The 15,961-nt window shown below is 40.2% G+C and overlaps 1 protein-coding gene across 1 annotated transcript in view; it reads right to left on the minus strand.

Moving 5' to 3' along the window:
• Window positions 1-492: 492 nt before the first annotated feature.
• The window catches only part of LOC137976820 (polycystin family receptor for egg jelly-like), a 41,048-nt gene continuing 25,579 nt past the window's right edge, over window positions 493-15,961 (minus strand). Inside the window, exons 18-26 of the mRNA XM_068824157.1 lie at window positions 15,865-15,961; window positions 15,459-15,584; window positions 14,986-15,165; window positions 12,982-13,182; window positions 11,561-12,295; window positions 10,485-10,721; window positions 3,128-4,438; window positions 2,316-2,484; window positions 493-1,952 (exon numbers count right to left, since the gene is read on the minus strand). The exon at window positions 15,865-15,961 is cut by the window's right edge and continues 119 nt beyond it. Of these exons, the coding sequence (XP_068680258.1) occupies window positions 493-1,952; window positions 2,316-2,484; window positions 3,128-4,438; window positions 10,485-10,721; window positions 11,561-12,295; window positions 12,982-13,182; window positions 14,986-15,165; window positions 15,459-15,584; window positions 15,865-15,961 (4,516 nt within the window). The remainder of the gene's footprint in view (window positions 1,953-2,315; window positions 2,485-3,127; window positions 4,439-10,484; window positions 10,722-11,560; window positions 12,296-12,981; window positions 13,183-14,985; window positions 15,166-15,458; window positions 15,585-15,864) is intronic.

Here is a 15,961-nt window from a genome sequence, read left to right on the forward strand (position 1 = left end):
GGAAGTCTATTCGTTTTGTTTCGGATAGTTTTGTGTAGCGTCCACACATGCTACTTGAACTTAAATTTTAATTGTCAGCACACAACTCGTATTCATTCCAATTCACACAGAAGACAAGGCGAAGTAAAGTTATTATGCTTTCTCGACTAAAAAAAGCAAACTCCTAACGAACACATTACAATCCCGCCTAAAGCCGTGGGAAAATGCGCCCGCAAACCCGTAGGTGTGCGGACAACCAATTTAGTCCCTTACATTTTGTTTGATCCAGCTGAAGTGATGAACTTGATCTCTACAATTGACCTTTAACACTGAACGTGAACTCTCGTTTGAACTAAGCAAACGACTGATCTCTGAACATTGAGCAACAACAAAAAGAAACCAAAGAAAAGAAAACCGTGTCACTGAAACTAATCTTGCTTATATAGGTTTCTGAACCATTTGTGGGAACAACTTCCTTAGCATTCCTCCAAAGAAACGATTCTTTGATTGCAATCACTCTGATGCCGGAGGGTCGGCCATTGTATGAAGTACTTCCAGAAACTCATCATCTTCGTGAGTACTATCGATATGCATCCTATCTGTTCGACGAGTGAGGACAGCGAGTCGTTTTTCAATCTTCTCAAGCCTTTCTTCTGTGCACCGAAAAATGCTTTCAGAATTCAAGCAGAAAGGTTCTGCGTCGGACTGGCACATGTTTGCCATCGTTGCCTCGTCGCAGTACAGCTTGAATTGAGGTCGTTTTTTGTTTCCTTGGATCATTTCTGCAAATCGTTCCGCAATGAAACGAGCCATCTCAAGCTCCTCAGCGCTTTCCTCTGCGTGAGATTTGGCATCAGTGTAAGCCTCATTCAGAACAGAAACTAACATATTTATTAGGATTATTGCCATTACTAAATTGTATGTGAAAGCAAATGAAGGTCCGACGAACGGCTTTTCACTTCGAAGGCCATCAATGGGGACAGCTTTTCCCAGAAGAAATTCAAATTGAGAGATCACTGCGTGCAGGTAGCTGGAGTAGTCTTCCACTGTGCCACCAAAAAAACGCATACCCGAAATGACAAAGCCATTGAACACGATCAGAAATATACCAATGTACGACAGCTGGTAGCTGACAGACTGGCGGAAGGATGAAAACAGGTATATGACGTAGGGATTGAAACGAATGAGGTACAAAAGCTTCAAGGTTACCATAAATATGGCCATGGCAATTGCAGCGTTTTCCCAATCCAACCAGTCAGTGGCTGTGTGGAAATGCACGATATCATATGGATTGGCTTGAATGGCTTTGACGCTCTTCAAAACACTCTTGGATCTGATCATGTAAAACGCCACCGACAATGCTGAGAAAACGATCATGGAGAAATCGACCATATTCCAAACCGACTTGAGAAATGCAAGACGCTGTCTGTAAAGGTGAACAAGCATCATAATCAAGTAGTAGAGAACCATGGCAATGAAAAAAAACTGGCAAATGAGGTAGAACACGAGAGCTCCCGACTCTGTGGTATATAACTCGAGGGTGTCAACTCTTCTAGATGTGTAAGCGACACCTGTAGCCAGCACTTCGAAGAAGTAGGTGCCAATACTGAGGAGGTTAAGGTTAACATTGAACACAGCAAACTCTAAAATCACGGCTCGTGTCTGGCGATCAACCCACCCGTGACCAAAAGTTTCATTTAGCACACCACTAGCAGTTTTTTCGTCATACCCCATAACAGCAACATAGCCACCACCTTCATAGGAATTGTATATGCCTTTTATAGGGCCGTTATTAATTTCCTCTCCACTTTGGTATCGCCAAGGTTTTGGGCACATGTTAAGAGCCTTCGGCCACGAAGTATAGTTAGGGACAGGTTTCCATCCTGGAAGTCTTAATAGTGTAGTGTCTTCTCTTTCACTGGAATAATCATAGTAGCAATCGGATATAACACTCGGGAGTGCTTTGCAAGGCTCTTCAAAGAAAAATGAACATAAGAGGTCGTAATTAATAATTGGTTATCTCTCAAACAATCACAAACAAATGTTAACCAATAGGTGATTACACTCACTCACTACGTTAATAAATAACAGTGACTTGGAAAATAGTCTCAAAATGATTTCAGGATGTTTTATTGGAGAGTTTCCAAACGAAGCACAAGAGATCGATGGTGAAGTCTGCAACAGAAGAAAGAAACCGAAAAAAACAAACAAAACAAAACAACTAAAACCAAAGCAAACAACAAAACAAAACAAAACCAAAAACCAAAAACAAAACAAAACAAACCAAAAAAACAACAACAACAACAACAACAAAACAAAAAACAAAACAAACTTACTGCTTTTTACTCTAAGCTGTCTCATCCACGGCATTCCGATTAATATCGACATCTTGTTCTCAATATACACGTCTTCGTTATCTTGAAGCCCATTGTACCAAGGTTGGCTATACATATTTGGAAGGAACTCCCATCTCAGCCAACCCAAGAGTTCATCTCCATCGGTTACCTGAAACCGATAACGAATTTAAAGAGGAAATGTCACGTGAGTTTTACTGTTTTCTGGTGAAAACTGTATGGCAATAATTACTTTATAATTCATTCAAAGCATTTCTCCCCTACTTATTGGCTCATATTTTTCAAATAACTCCAGCTAGCCTGCTAGCTATTTAAAGGCGTCAATCGTCCAATAGAAAAAGTATTGGACAAAGGCCTCACATCACTGCACCACGGCTTCAGAGGGCGCCAAAATGGCTGAAAAGAATAAATTAAAAAAAAATAACGCACACTGCATGGTTGAAATCAAACTAAACAACCTCAAACTTGGTAAACTGACTAATTTTTATATGCTCTTTCTTGTGAGGGGCCTCAATTTTTTATTTAAAAAAAAGAAAAAAAAAAAAAGAAAACTTAACGAAAATTAGTATGAGCATATTCCTTACGGACGAGCTGAGATGACCATTCCAAGATCCGTTCAACGATACTGATACCTTATTGCGCTGAAATACTGTTGTACGTGCACAATTTTCCTCAAGATAAATGCTATTTCCAATTGTCTTATCCTCAATACAGCGGGGCACTCTTTACTAGCCGCAATTATCAGCTTAACCATTGAAATCTAATCGTGCGTTACTTATAACCCATGTTGTTACCTGGTCAAACTTTGGAAATGAGTTCAGGAGAGTCTCATTCAGGAGAAAGCGGTAGCTGTTCTTGTTTCCGTAGCAAACTATCGCCAGGAAAAACACAAATATTAAATGAAGAACGATTTCCTTCGTCATGCCGGTCAATTTGTTTTCCTTTTTGGTTTGTTGGCGTATTGCTTCCAATCTCGATCGTTTGAATTGTTCCTTTGGGTTATCTATCAGAAAATCGATCTCATCCTCGCATAATTCCTGTTTTCCATTGTCTTCCTCACAACCTTTATTATCCTTGTTTCTGGTCAAGAGCAAGGAAATCACAACAACTGCGAACATGACCTTAGTTGGCTGAACGACAAAAATGTCCTGAGCATTTGATATCAAGATAGACGAGAGCCACTGCTCAGCAATTTCTTTGCCCCACATTAAACTGTAAAACAAAGTAAATGTTGCCGCTGACATTGTTGTGGCAAGGCAGAGAAACCAGCCAAAGTACACAAAAAAGTGAGGCAGCATGCAGCCAGCGTCCCTCACTTGATCTACCAGATGTTGCGCATGTTCAGATTCTTCGTATTGCTCACGTTTTTGGCTTTTTGGTTTACTAGACTTGAAGAATAAGACAACGAGGATGTTAACAGGTGCAACTATCAGACCACTTTGCACTCCAACAATGATCTGCTTGAGTGAAAACTTGAATGGCCCGACTTGTATGGCTCCTTCGGATTCTCCACCAATGTTATAAAACATAGCATTAGCAATCATGGCACTGAACAGTACTGATAAGCAACACGAGGCTCTTTGAACTCGAGTGAAAGAGCTGCTACTTGCTTTAACGAAAACTGACATCCATAGGTGACTGTCAGCGATCTTGCGTCCAAAGCGAGAGCGGACCTGATTCGTAAAGGTGACAGGGCTTTTGTTGTTTACAGTTACTTCTATCAGGCCATCTTCTCTTTCAAGTGCAAGCCATCGATTTATTGGAAATGTCCATAATTCCTCTGTCTGTCTTTCTCTGATGGTTACAGTTTCCACAAACCAAGAGGGATTCTTTCCTGTGTTGTCGTGTTCCAAAGTTATCTCATTAACAGGTCCTAAAGATTCATTGGTGATTACTACAAAGCCATTAATACTGCCTCGTGCAAACATTTCTTTTGATCCGTCTTTACTTCCCAGTGGAACTTGGTAGAGATCATTTGATTCGCCCTTGATGGTTATGAACACGTTTGCAGTTGTTGCCGATTGCTTCCAAACACCAGTCGCAATTACCATGTCGTAGTAATAAGTTCCCTCCTCAACTATGGTGACTAATTTTGGAGGACACATCTATGGTAAACAGATAACGATGTTAAAGTTACAATCTCCTGTGTGTTTAGATAATTGTCTATCGAATTTAACATATCTGCAGGTTCGAATTATGATGTCTAAGTAAACTTACCCTGGGCACCAGAGGTTTTTCTCGCGTGCGGCGGGAATTTTCGGTGTCGGCCAAAGGCCGACACAGCTTCGGCCGTAGGCCGAAGCCACGAGCGGCGAAGCCGCGAGAAAAACCTCTGGCACGGAGCGGTGCTTTTTACCGTCCCCGTTGACCTTTGAGCTTTTTTATCGGATTACATTTATGCCAATCACATGGACTTCTCACGTGGACCGGCACGTGAAGAAAGGTCAGAAATGGGTTTCCAATTACAGAAGGTCAAGAGGGGTCAATTCTCTATGGCGTTCGCGGGAGCCAATATAACTCCCGTAAAGAAAGTTTTGAATCCAAAATTTGCCCTTTCTTGTCGCCTTTGTGGGGCAAGTGTTGCTAATGGTGGTTATTACAGCCTGACATCGGATACTGCCAAAAAGTTAAGTATTTGTTGGAGAATTTCTTCGTTATTCGGTGTTGAAGAAAACCTGTCAGTTGGGCCGCGTTTTCTATGCAAGAAGTGCTTTCGGCGCATTGAACGCTTTGAGGTTACGCTGAAAGAGTTGTCGTCCTTCAAGTCTCGATATATTGAAAATTTGTCACTGTGGAAGGAGGAAGGAGAGGAGGCGAGATCCAAGCGTTGCTCAAGTTCACCTGGTTTTGGCGTGAAAAAGTCGCGGGGTCCGTCAAGTTCTGTAACAAGCGTTGTGCCCGGATCTTCTGGTAAAAATATTAGAAGAGCTCTTGACATTCCTCCCAATCCTGCCAACAATTCAAGACCAAATAACGTTGCAGATGAACTTATGGAGCTTACTCTTCATCCTGCAGATATAGAGGTAATTTTGTCTTTTTATCGATCACTATCATTCAGGACCGCTGCGGAAACAGGCGATTCGATGATGCACAGCTTCCCAGTTATTTACAATTTTAAATTAACCTTTTCCTCTTAGTATCCCTTTTCGAGAGCTGTCTCTGATGGTCTTTACGCTTTCTAAGATTAATACAGACACAGAGTAATATCTGCATTTAAACACGCGTACGTTACGGCTTTTAACATTTATACTGTTGTTGTTTCAAGACGGTGAAAAATATCTTAACGGGTGTTTTGGCTTACCCTGGGTGCCAGAGACTTTTCTAGCGCGGTTTCCGGTTTTCAGTCAAGGCTTTATAGTGACCCGCGCACGCGAGAAAACCGCGTGCGAGAAAAACCTCTGGTGCCCAGGGTAGTTTTGGCTGTGATCTGTAATTTATTTACGATATAATGCTATCAAAATAAATATTATATACAAGAAATTTAAAGTAAAAGCTTTTATCTTTTGATATCTAAGAAAGTCACATAGGTATACTTGTCTTGTAGATTCAAACAGTTGAAAATTATTTATAAGCCCTCTTTTGTCAATTTAGGTCATCATAAACTACCCAAGTGGTAGCAAACGCCGTCTTCCTAAAGATGATGTGGACAGGAAAGCAATTAAACAACTTGTTTTGGGGGAGTATGGCTACGCTGTTAATGCTCTCTATTCAAAGAAAGTTGTTAGAGATGCATTACTGGAAAAAGTTTGCGGCTCTGTTATTGAAGAATGCAAAGATTTATGTTCTGTGAGGAAGCCTTCCATATTGCGCAATACCACACCCGAAGGATTAAAGCAGTTCACAGAGAGTGCACATGTCACTGAACTTTCTGAGCGAGCTCCTGTACTTTACACCATACTGTCTTCTGCTGCTGGAAAGCCTGTTATTAGTAAAGCAAGAAATCAGAATGGAGAAAAGGAAACCAATGATGAGAGTAACACAGCTGCACCAGTGATAAGTATGGCAGCCTCCATTCTTCTGAAGAAGAGATGCCCACAAATGAGTGCTCAGGCATACAGATTTTCCACAGTATTATGGCACAGTGGAGCCAAAAAGCAAGTGAGTTCAAAATTATCTAGATGTGAATTAAGGACATATATAAAGTCTGATTCCTACAGTCTATACCAGCACATATAATTATTTTTCCCTGTTTAAAACTCAGACTTTTAATTAAATAATAATTTGTTAAGAGAACTTTCATTGTGTTGATCAAATAAAGTTGATAGACATTATTGTACATGTAAAAAAATGAGTGCACTATTAGTTGAAGTCAATCTCTTGGCAAGACATTCCACCACAGATTGTTTTGTGATGGATTTTAATTCTTAATGGAAAATGTTCACTTAAAATTTAAAACTGATATTTTTTCCTTTAGGTATACAACCGTGGTGTCAAGTGGGGTGTGACAGTTGGCCATACATCGGTAATCGAGAAAATAGAACAAATGGGGAAAAGGTTTGATGAGAAAGTCCTAAACTGGAAGGTTCAGCAAGAGCACCACAAAAGGTTTACAGTCACACTAGCAACGATAAAGGAGTGTGTTGAAGAAGCAGTTCCCACAGTTGAGCCCACAAATGACAGGAACCTTAAAAAGGCAGTTGAAGACAAGCTTGGGCAACAAAAACATTTTATATTTGATGAAAACATTTATTCGGAAGTCAAAAACCTGATCAAGAAAACTACACAGACAGAGCTTGTTAGCAACACAAGTATTGAGACACTGTCAATGCTAATGAAGCAGTCTGACTCAGCGAGACCACTGGGTTATCAAATCATTGGAGATAATGTCGATCTTATGATTAAAGTCAGACATCAGGCTAGTGACAAACCTAACAAAAGCATTCATTGGTTTCATCTGAATGCCGTGAAGGACAGAGTGAGTGGTGCTGGATTGTCTGAAAAGGGATCAATCAAATTAGTTGATCAAGTGGAGAACTGGGAAATCTTGCCATCGTATCAAGATAATGAAGAGCTACTTTATGACTTCATTCCCCTATTTGCACGGGTAATTTGTGACAGGATTCCTGCATTGAAGGTTTTCAAAGATGTTGTAATAAGGCATCTTCCCCACAAATACTCTAATGTTACGAAACAGAAATCTGAACAGGTAACTGCCATTTTTAACCAGTTATGCAAACTGTCGTGGTTGAAATTCCCTTAAGACGGATGCCTCATTGAATTTTTGTTCCTTATTATTATTATTATTATTATTATTATTATTATAATTATATTTGGAAGCAGTGACACTGCATAAAGACCACTATTTTATTTCACTGCTGTTAGGGATGGTTTCTTCTTGCCACTGGCTTTTGTACTTTACAAAATCAATTTAAGTTTAGTTATACTTAACCTTTTTGTTTGATGCCAATGTCTCAATATTTGTTCTCTGTGGAAGTAAGTGTTCAGTATTTGCAATTTGCACTGTATCTCATAATTTTTTTAGTCAAACATTATTCCTTTCTTTAAAACTTAGTTTCACAGTGATTATAGAATTACATCAATGACTTGCCAAGTAGGCAGTGACATCAATCCAACTATGCCATTACTTAACTCAACTTTTTTTTCAAGCTTCAGTTTTGTGACCTTAAGACAGCCTTAAAAATACAAATCTATTTAACTGCCTAGTCGTTTATTATCTGTCCTACCTTCTTTTAAGGCACCACTAGGATTGCTCTTTAAGAATGAAAACACAAATGATGACATGATTGACATATTAACAGAGCTACATCAAAGGTATGTTCCAGTCACGAAAACAACTGATGGCTCTGGTAACCTGGAAATTGAAGTGCTCCAGAAGGTTTTCTTTGGTGGTGACCAGTTGACTGAAGAGCGTGCACGGAATGCTAGACAAGGTAGAGCTGATGGTGACACAGAGTTTGAAAGATTGGAGGGGCTTGTCCCAAAGGTAGAAGATTGGCATGCAGGAAGAGTTCTTTACCAGGTGGGTTTGTTGTTGACTTAAATCTTATAGGGAGATAAGAAATAAACCAGAATCATTTGGAAGAATAAATTAACCTTAGATGATGCAAACAATCCATGAAAACAAATTGGGGCTTCTTTCTTAGTGGATCATGAGAATGGAGTTGTTAACCTTCCCACATAGAGTCATACTTGAGTATAATTTATTTGCATATGGACATTTCTTTTTCTTTTTAAATACACTCCCTTGTTCTTGTCATTCTTGTCCACTTTGCACTAACAAATACTTAATACAAGTTTCATAAATGAAATCATATTTGTTTATTACTGGAAAAAGTGTTGATGTCAAGAAATAATACTATTCTTTTCCTACCCCTAGGTACTGTATGATGTGTTTTTCAATCCCTCTTCTGCAAATGATGTTGGTACTATGTGCAGCAACATGAATGTCATCAACCAAGTGAATGCTAAAACATCAAATGTCCTTGACAACTTCAACCATTGTAAGACCTATGTGAAGCTTGAAACAGACGCATTCATCACAGCTGCTACCATGAAGCACTTTGGAATGACTAACCTTGAGGAGCCTGCTGGAAACTTCATACCTCCCTCAATTTTGGATGGTAGCCAAAGTACACGAAGAATCTGGCTTCACAAGCAGGTTAAAGATATACTGAAGAAAGCTGTTATTGATGAGCAAGAACAGTTTCATGCAACTCTTCAAAATGAACTCATTGAATTGAACAGACCAAAAAGGTTTTACTGCAGGGTCTGTAACAAAGAGTACAGATATGCCAAAGCAAGGAATTCACATGAAAATAACATTCACTCTTTTAGCAGCGAATTGGCATCTCCAGAGGAGTCAAGTGACTCTATGCAACCTCTCACTGAACACAAACCTGTTGATGCACGATACAATTATGCCTGTGCTCGTCTCAATTTTGGTATGCTGCTTTACAATGTTGATGATGCAATAAAGGAGGGGGGTGGTGATCGCATCTTAAGATGCTGGAAGTTCATGCTCTTGATATTCAGAGCATACAAACATACCAAGTATGCTTTTGCTGCCTTGCAATTGTTTTTCTACACTTCATGCATATTATCAGAGAGAATGTCACATTTGTTAGTTTGGAACCGAACTGTAAACAACCATGGTGGTAAAGGCCGAAATATCTCTTTGGACTTGAGGTTAGAACACTTAAATAATCTCTTGAAGGAGATGCTAAGGTGTCTTGGTGTCAATGTGACAGAAAAATCAGCTAAACGATGTGGTGAAGCGATGTCAACATTAGAAGAAATGCTGCACAAGATTGATGTAGAGTTAGGTGTCAAGGAGCCTTCTGGGCACCACATCACAGCAAATGATGACCAAGATTTTGCAGCCCTTGTGAAAGAAATTCATGAAAGAGGGGGGCTTTTCTCTTTCAACCCATCTTCTGATCGTAATTACGAAAAATTTCCAGATTTTCAAAGGGTCACTATAAAGACTTGACTGAAAACCGGAAACCGCGCTAGAAAAGTCTCTGGCACCCAGGGTAAAGTAAACTGAAAGTTAACTGGAATGGACTTCTGTATCACTTTCAACCAAGATAAACATAAGACTTATTGGGCCGGTTATTTAAACGAAGTGAAGTTAGACCTCGGTTTACGACAATCATGTTACCTTCAGACCTTTCTGCAAGTGAGCTGCGTTAAGAATATATATGCTTTTCTCCTCTGCTCTTGCCTTCTCGAAACTGTTTTCGACAATGAACAGCCAAAATATACTAGTGTTTGGGAAAGTGAAAGTGACTTGGAACGCGGTTTTGTTAAACGCCGGCTAAACTCTGTCTAAATAACCGACCCATTCTATTTTCCACGCTGCAAAAAACGTTTTCGTGGGTTGTCTTCTGACGTAGATGTACGGGCATCGCCTTTTTTCTCACAGATTAACTGACTGGTCCAGCATTAAAGCTTGCCTCCATCATATTCGTGAGCCTCCTTAACCCATTCCTCGTCAGGGAGTAACCCCACTTACGAGTAAAATTGTATGGCGTTAGCCAGAGTAAAATCTGTAAGTCACCCTTGGGGCTGAAACGGTTAAACTAAGCTGGTGAGTTGTTTTAATCTGTGAGTTTCGTCATTAAATTTTGCAATTTGCTTCATTTATAAGGGGAATTGTTGTAGGCTTTCTTTTGTCTGGCTCTGGCTAACCTTATCGTCGTCTCTTTTATCAGCTCTTCTGGCAAGGACTATCACTACGAAGTACAAGAGGAACGCACAGCAAATGGTCACCAATACTGAAACATTGCCGCTTTCAGCTAGGTTTCCAAACTCGGCAAAGACCTTGTCAAAGTCGATGGGATTTGGCGCCTGGATGAAGCTTCCTCCAAAGGACGTCAGATGGTTGCAGCGGCAAATCAGGTGGGTGGAATTTGATTGGGGATCAACCTAGAGAAAACAGCTGTTTATCAATATATAGAAATTTATAAAATGACTGATGCTGTTCGTGCAGTTTTTCGCAACTTCAGGACACAACTTCAGCGTCTGAAACAAGCATTTTGAAAAGGCATACGTTGCCATTCCAATGCGTGGGGATGTTGGTATTTTAAGAAGCTCAGAATTTCTCGAACTTGCATCAAACGCGTAAAAATAGGTCGCACTTGCACATTTTGGCTGTGACTCAGGAGGGAAAGAAGAGTAAATAAAAATACCCTTCATTCATTCCATTACGCTTTGCTGTTAACCACGTAACATTGGAGGCTAATGTGGCAAATGTTTGGTTGAACTTTCCATACTTTGCAACCCTCAACGGAGGAACGAATTTTAGTTTTGTCTCCTACAGGCGAGCTTTTAAAGAAAAAAAAAAGGTTGGTTAGAGATCTTATCAATACCGAAGTGGATAAATAAACGTTAGCTGAACACCTGTGTAAAATTTCGCCTATCATAGACGAATTTGTGCCGCCCTCTTTGTTAAAATGCACCGTATTGATCGCTTGCACTGAATAACTTGCTGGAGCAGCCATATCTCACTGGATAGCCGGCAGGGGTTTCAATAGAAGCCGGTTACCGGCGGTATGCCGCCGCCTGCTTTGCCTCTCACCGCCGGCTAGTTTGCCTTGATTTTCACTAAAAATCCTCCTATCATAAACTTGTCAAACTGCCGCCTACAATGGGCTACCATGGACGGCTATTTCAAAAGTTATTGAAACCCCTGTGATAGGGTGAGTATTTGGTACATCATTTTGGGTAGCCGTCTCCGTTTGGTGTGTAGCAGACACAACGATTACCTTGCAACCATCTGAGGTCCACTTGTCCTTATCCTCAGACCAATATAAGCAACTTGACTGAGTAATAGTCATCGTGTAGTTCACATCTGTTGATGGGTCATACTGTGGAACGACAGTTTTGAAGACCCCTTTCGGCGGAGGCTCCTTGAGCCCGACACAAGCCCGTTTTTGACGACCATGTCCGAAACACGATCGTCTTTCCCTTGAATGTTCGGTGGAATTTATGGTCTGTTTACTGATTTTTTTTCGTCCGAAAATTCCAACAAAAAGATGACCTGGTTTTGATGGGACGACTGAAACAGAGATCTTCTTGGTAAAGCACGAGGTATGGTTTCCCTCTTCACTGACCGCGCATTTCCATCCGAAGGATATGGTAAAGTTGTGATCAAAGTCGTCTATAGCTGGTCTTGTTCCAAATTTAACAATCAAGTCAATAACTACGTCATTTTCTTCGACGCCCGTTTGAATGGACACAGGCACGTTTCCCAGTTCTGCGTAATACGAATGGACAGCCATTTTGTTTGACTTAAGGAAGAGATGAGTTGACCCATCGCTTGTATTAGTGGTATTGTTCTTCGGTGAGCTGAAGATTGGAATGACCATCACAATGTCATCATCAAGATTTGAGACATTAACTTTGGCTTTTCCGTTTTTAAGTTGAAGACTCGTCACACTTGATTGGACATCCTTGCTGCTCTCATCCCATGAGAAAGGATTGAAGCTGACAGCTGTCATCTGTCAAGACAGAGTGGAAAGATAATTTCCCCTGCGTTTTGATGATTAATTACTCCTAGCTTAGGAAGCTATAGCTGAAAACGTTTTCGCTGGTATTGCAAAGGTGATGTAGCTAGACACCATCTAAAGTAGGAACTTGCTGGTGAATTATGAGGTAATCTCAGTCTCGTGGAATCGTATTGGGATACTACCTCATTCAATCCAGCCATTATGATTATGTCGGTTGCCGTTTGCTATACGTGTATTAGAGAAATTTGATTATTCATTTGCTTTGATCGGGCTAATAGTTCGATCCATTTTTTTCAATGCAAATGCATCGGGGAGGACTAGAAAGGAACATAGGAACGATACAAGCTAGTCCCCCAGGTTAGGTTCGACACTAGGAGTGGTCACAGCCAGGATTCATTGCATCCCTGGTGGCTCTTTAACCTTCCCACAGAATCAAGAATGAAGGGTTATTAGACCGGGCCTGCGGTTTATCCTCCTTATCCGAGTGGACTATAGAGTCTAATCTTCTGCAGATGTCATCACACAGGCAGCACTTTTTCCTCAGTAAGCTAAAGACCCCGATCGTTGGTCATGTCGATGTCTGAGCCTACGATCTCCTGCACGGTAGACCGGTGCTCTACCAGCTGAGCTGACTGGTCAGCAGTTACTGAAGTGTTTGATCCTAGAATTATTCATACCTGAGCATTGATGTCGCCACCGCCCATCTTACCGATGTTGCTTGGAAGCTTACTAAGACCCTTGACATCATCAGTGGAGACCTTTCTGAGAACTATGGACAGATCACTATTTTTAATGAACATTTTTTCAAGTGTAACAAGGCGACCCAAAAATGCGTCAGTCATCGTGTTCAAGGTTTTGAAAGCTCTTTCCACGTTGTCCTGAAATCGACAAGAAATTACCTTTGCTGTGACATGCGTTAATCACTTTGTTGAATTAAAAGTCAGAAACGTTTGAACGGTTCGTTCAACGTTATTGTGTTGATAGCGGGGCGGATCAAATTTAAACTTATTTAACTTTCATTCAACATTCGTTTAACGTTTCCTTTGTTCTCCGAAATGCCGAATGGAGTGGAACCTGTGAATAGTCCGTTCAACAATTGTAGAACACATGCATTATCGTAAATCTGGATGGGAGAGTGATTTTTCGTTCCAAGATCGTAACATTGATAAAAATAATAAACTTTACTTATCGAGGGTAACACTAAACAGTAGTTCAACTGCTAAACGAGTGGCCCTCCTAACAATAATTAATAACAATGTATAAGAATCTCCAATATCAAAACTAAGCTAAGAGGTTATGTAGAATGATAGAAGATCGATTAAAAGATCACAGACATAAGAATATCAGACAGTAGAATATTTAGAAATTGCGGAATATAAGTCATCGTAACAGACTATATAATAAGAAAGAGTCGACTCCATTGTTGGCGCCATTTAGGAACCGTTTGAACAGCCTCCGCACAACTTTGTTTTTGCTTCCAACATTTGCTCAACATCCGTTCAACTTTAGTAGAACGTTAACGAATGTTGGTCAAATGTTGAAACTGTTTGAACGGGCCTTTGTAATTAAACAGCTGAGATATTTTTCATGAACTCTAGTCGTCATGAAGTAGAATGTTCAGTTATCCTTCAAGGATTAAGGTTCTCTGGCACACTCGTAAGATCAGTGTAATGTCATTCTGAGGCTTCCATGACCGTAGGAAAATCAACATGATAAAAATTCAGGCGTTGTTCAGTATTGGGATCCCAGTGCCACAATTCCCACTGCTCTTCACCTTTTATTTTATATCGGTAGCTACCCTTTAGTTTGTAGGTCAGACATTACCCAAGAATGTTTTTAGGGAAATTGTCACGCCACGTCAAGATGCTACAGAATTCTCCACTGACATCACCTTGTCTCTTGTTTGACATTTGAATGCCTCGCTCATGCTCTTAAGCCCCCGCTAAACGCTAAATTTTTTTGTCCAACATCGTGTTGGATGAAAAATTTTAGGTAAAAAACCGTTTGATCGTTTAGCACCTTAATTGGACAAAACAGCTCGTGCACGATGTTGGACAAAAATGTTTGATCGTTTAGCCGTGGCTTTAGTGCATGTTACCCGGATTTTTATTCAATCGGTTAAGAGAACACCTGAACAATGATAACTCCTCCGTGAAGGAACACATTTCTAAGTGCCAAAACAAAGCCCACAAAGTCATCGAAATCAGACTATTGTACTAGAAAACGACCCCGCAAATCTACGACTGTTCGAAGCGTTCTACATACGAAACTACAAACCTACCATCAACTCCCGAGAGAAATGCAGCGAATTCGCGGATCTTTTATTTTAATAATTATTTTAACATATCTAGAGACCTTTTGTGCTATGACACTCACTCATTAACCATACCAGTCGTTCTTATTCATATTTGTACCTCATTAGTTATCCCACGCATTTTACCCCCACATTCTTTCGCTTTTTACACGTTTTTACTTTACATCTGTATATAAGCCTTACGCGGAATATGTTTTATCTCTGATGATGCCGTAGATCGGCGAAAGCTTGGAATTTTTATACGACTTTGACACAATTTTACAGTAGTGTAAGGCTTCAATAGAACCTTTACCAGTTTCAATCGGTTGAAGCATACCATACTGATCTTTTTATCTTTCACTTATTTGTTGGAAGGTATTTGATTTACCTTTGAGGAAGCAGAGTCGACTACTTGGCCTCCAATGGAGGAAGACTTTAGAACGTTCTGTAGGCATCCTGTATCACCCACTGCTGCCTCGTCTACTTGAGGGGTTAAAGGTTCCTCTGGGTCGTTTAAGGCATTCGCAAGTTCGCTTGCTGCGGTATCCGTCATTTTTAAGGCTTGTTCCTAGATAGGAAAGGAGTTATTTTTACGGTTCACACCTTTAAACTTAGCTTTTCAATTTCTAAGTAATTGGTCCTTGTACTTTCAACAAATGCCCGAGAGAAAGAACAATTAAAACAGAGTGAAAGTATCGAGATCTTCACAACAGACTATTTTAAAAGTATTTTTGTTGCTTTGTTTAGGAATTGAGTTCTGCGTGTTGCCTTTGTCCAGACATATTTAGTAGACCAACTATGGTCCAGAAGGCCGTGGAAGTTTCGGAGGTTTCATTGGTGAATATTGTCCATGTCAGTTACCACGTTATTTGCTCCAACTCCTCCCCTAGCTCCAGTGGCTAAGTTGATCACCGCAATAATCGTGCGAGACATGTCCATGCTTTCAGGTTTAATAGCGCTGAATCTATCAATGATTGTGGTGGCAATCTATTCAAAACATAAATCACGATTCAGTTGTTAAGTTGCAAGTTATTGCGTATTAATGACTGTATAGGATATTGTAAATATGTCCACTGTAGATAGTTTTAAAACTAAACTAGTGGCTAGTTTTTAATATCTTGCGATTTTTATCGATATTTATGATTTGTCTGTTTACATAAACTTTGCATTGAGTCGTCTGTATCGCTAAAAGCCGCCATACATTGCGCACTTTAACGCCAGCAGATTCTTGAGAATATAGCTGGAATAGCCGGGATTAATTGCTTACCACCGTTTTGACCAATGTATTGATTTCTTTAACGCATTCTGACTTTGCATTTGTAACCTTCAGCACAGACATGGCAATTTGTGCAGCCTGGCTGACT

Source organism: Montipora foliosa, chromosome 11 (genome assembly GCF_036669935.1).
Source record: "Montipora foliosa isolate CH-2021 chromosome 11, ASM3666993v2, whole genome shotgun sequence".
Lineage (NCBI taxonomy): Eukaryota > Metazoa > Cnidaria > Anthozoa > Scleractinia > Acroporidae > Montipora > Montipora foliosa.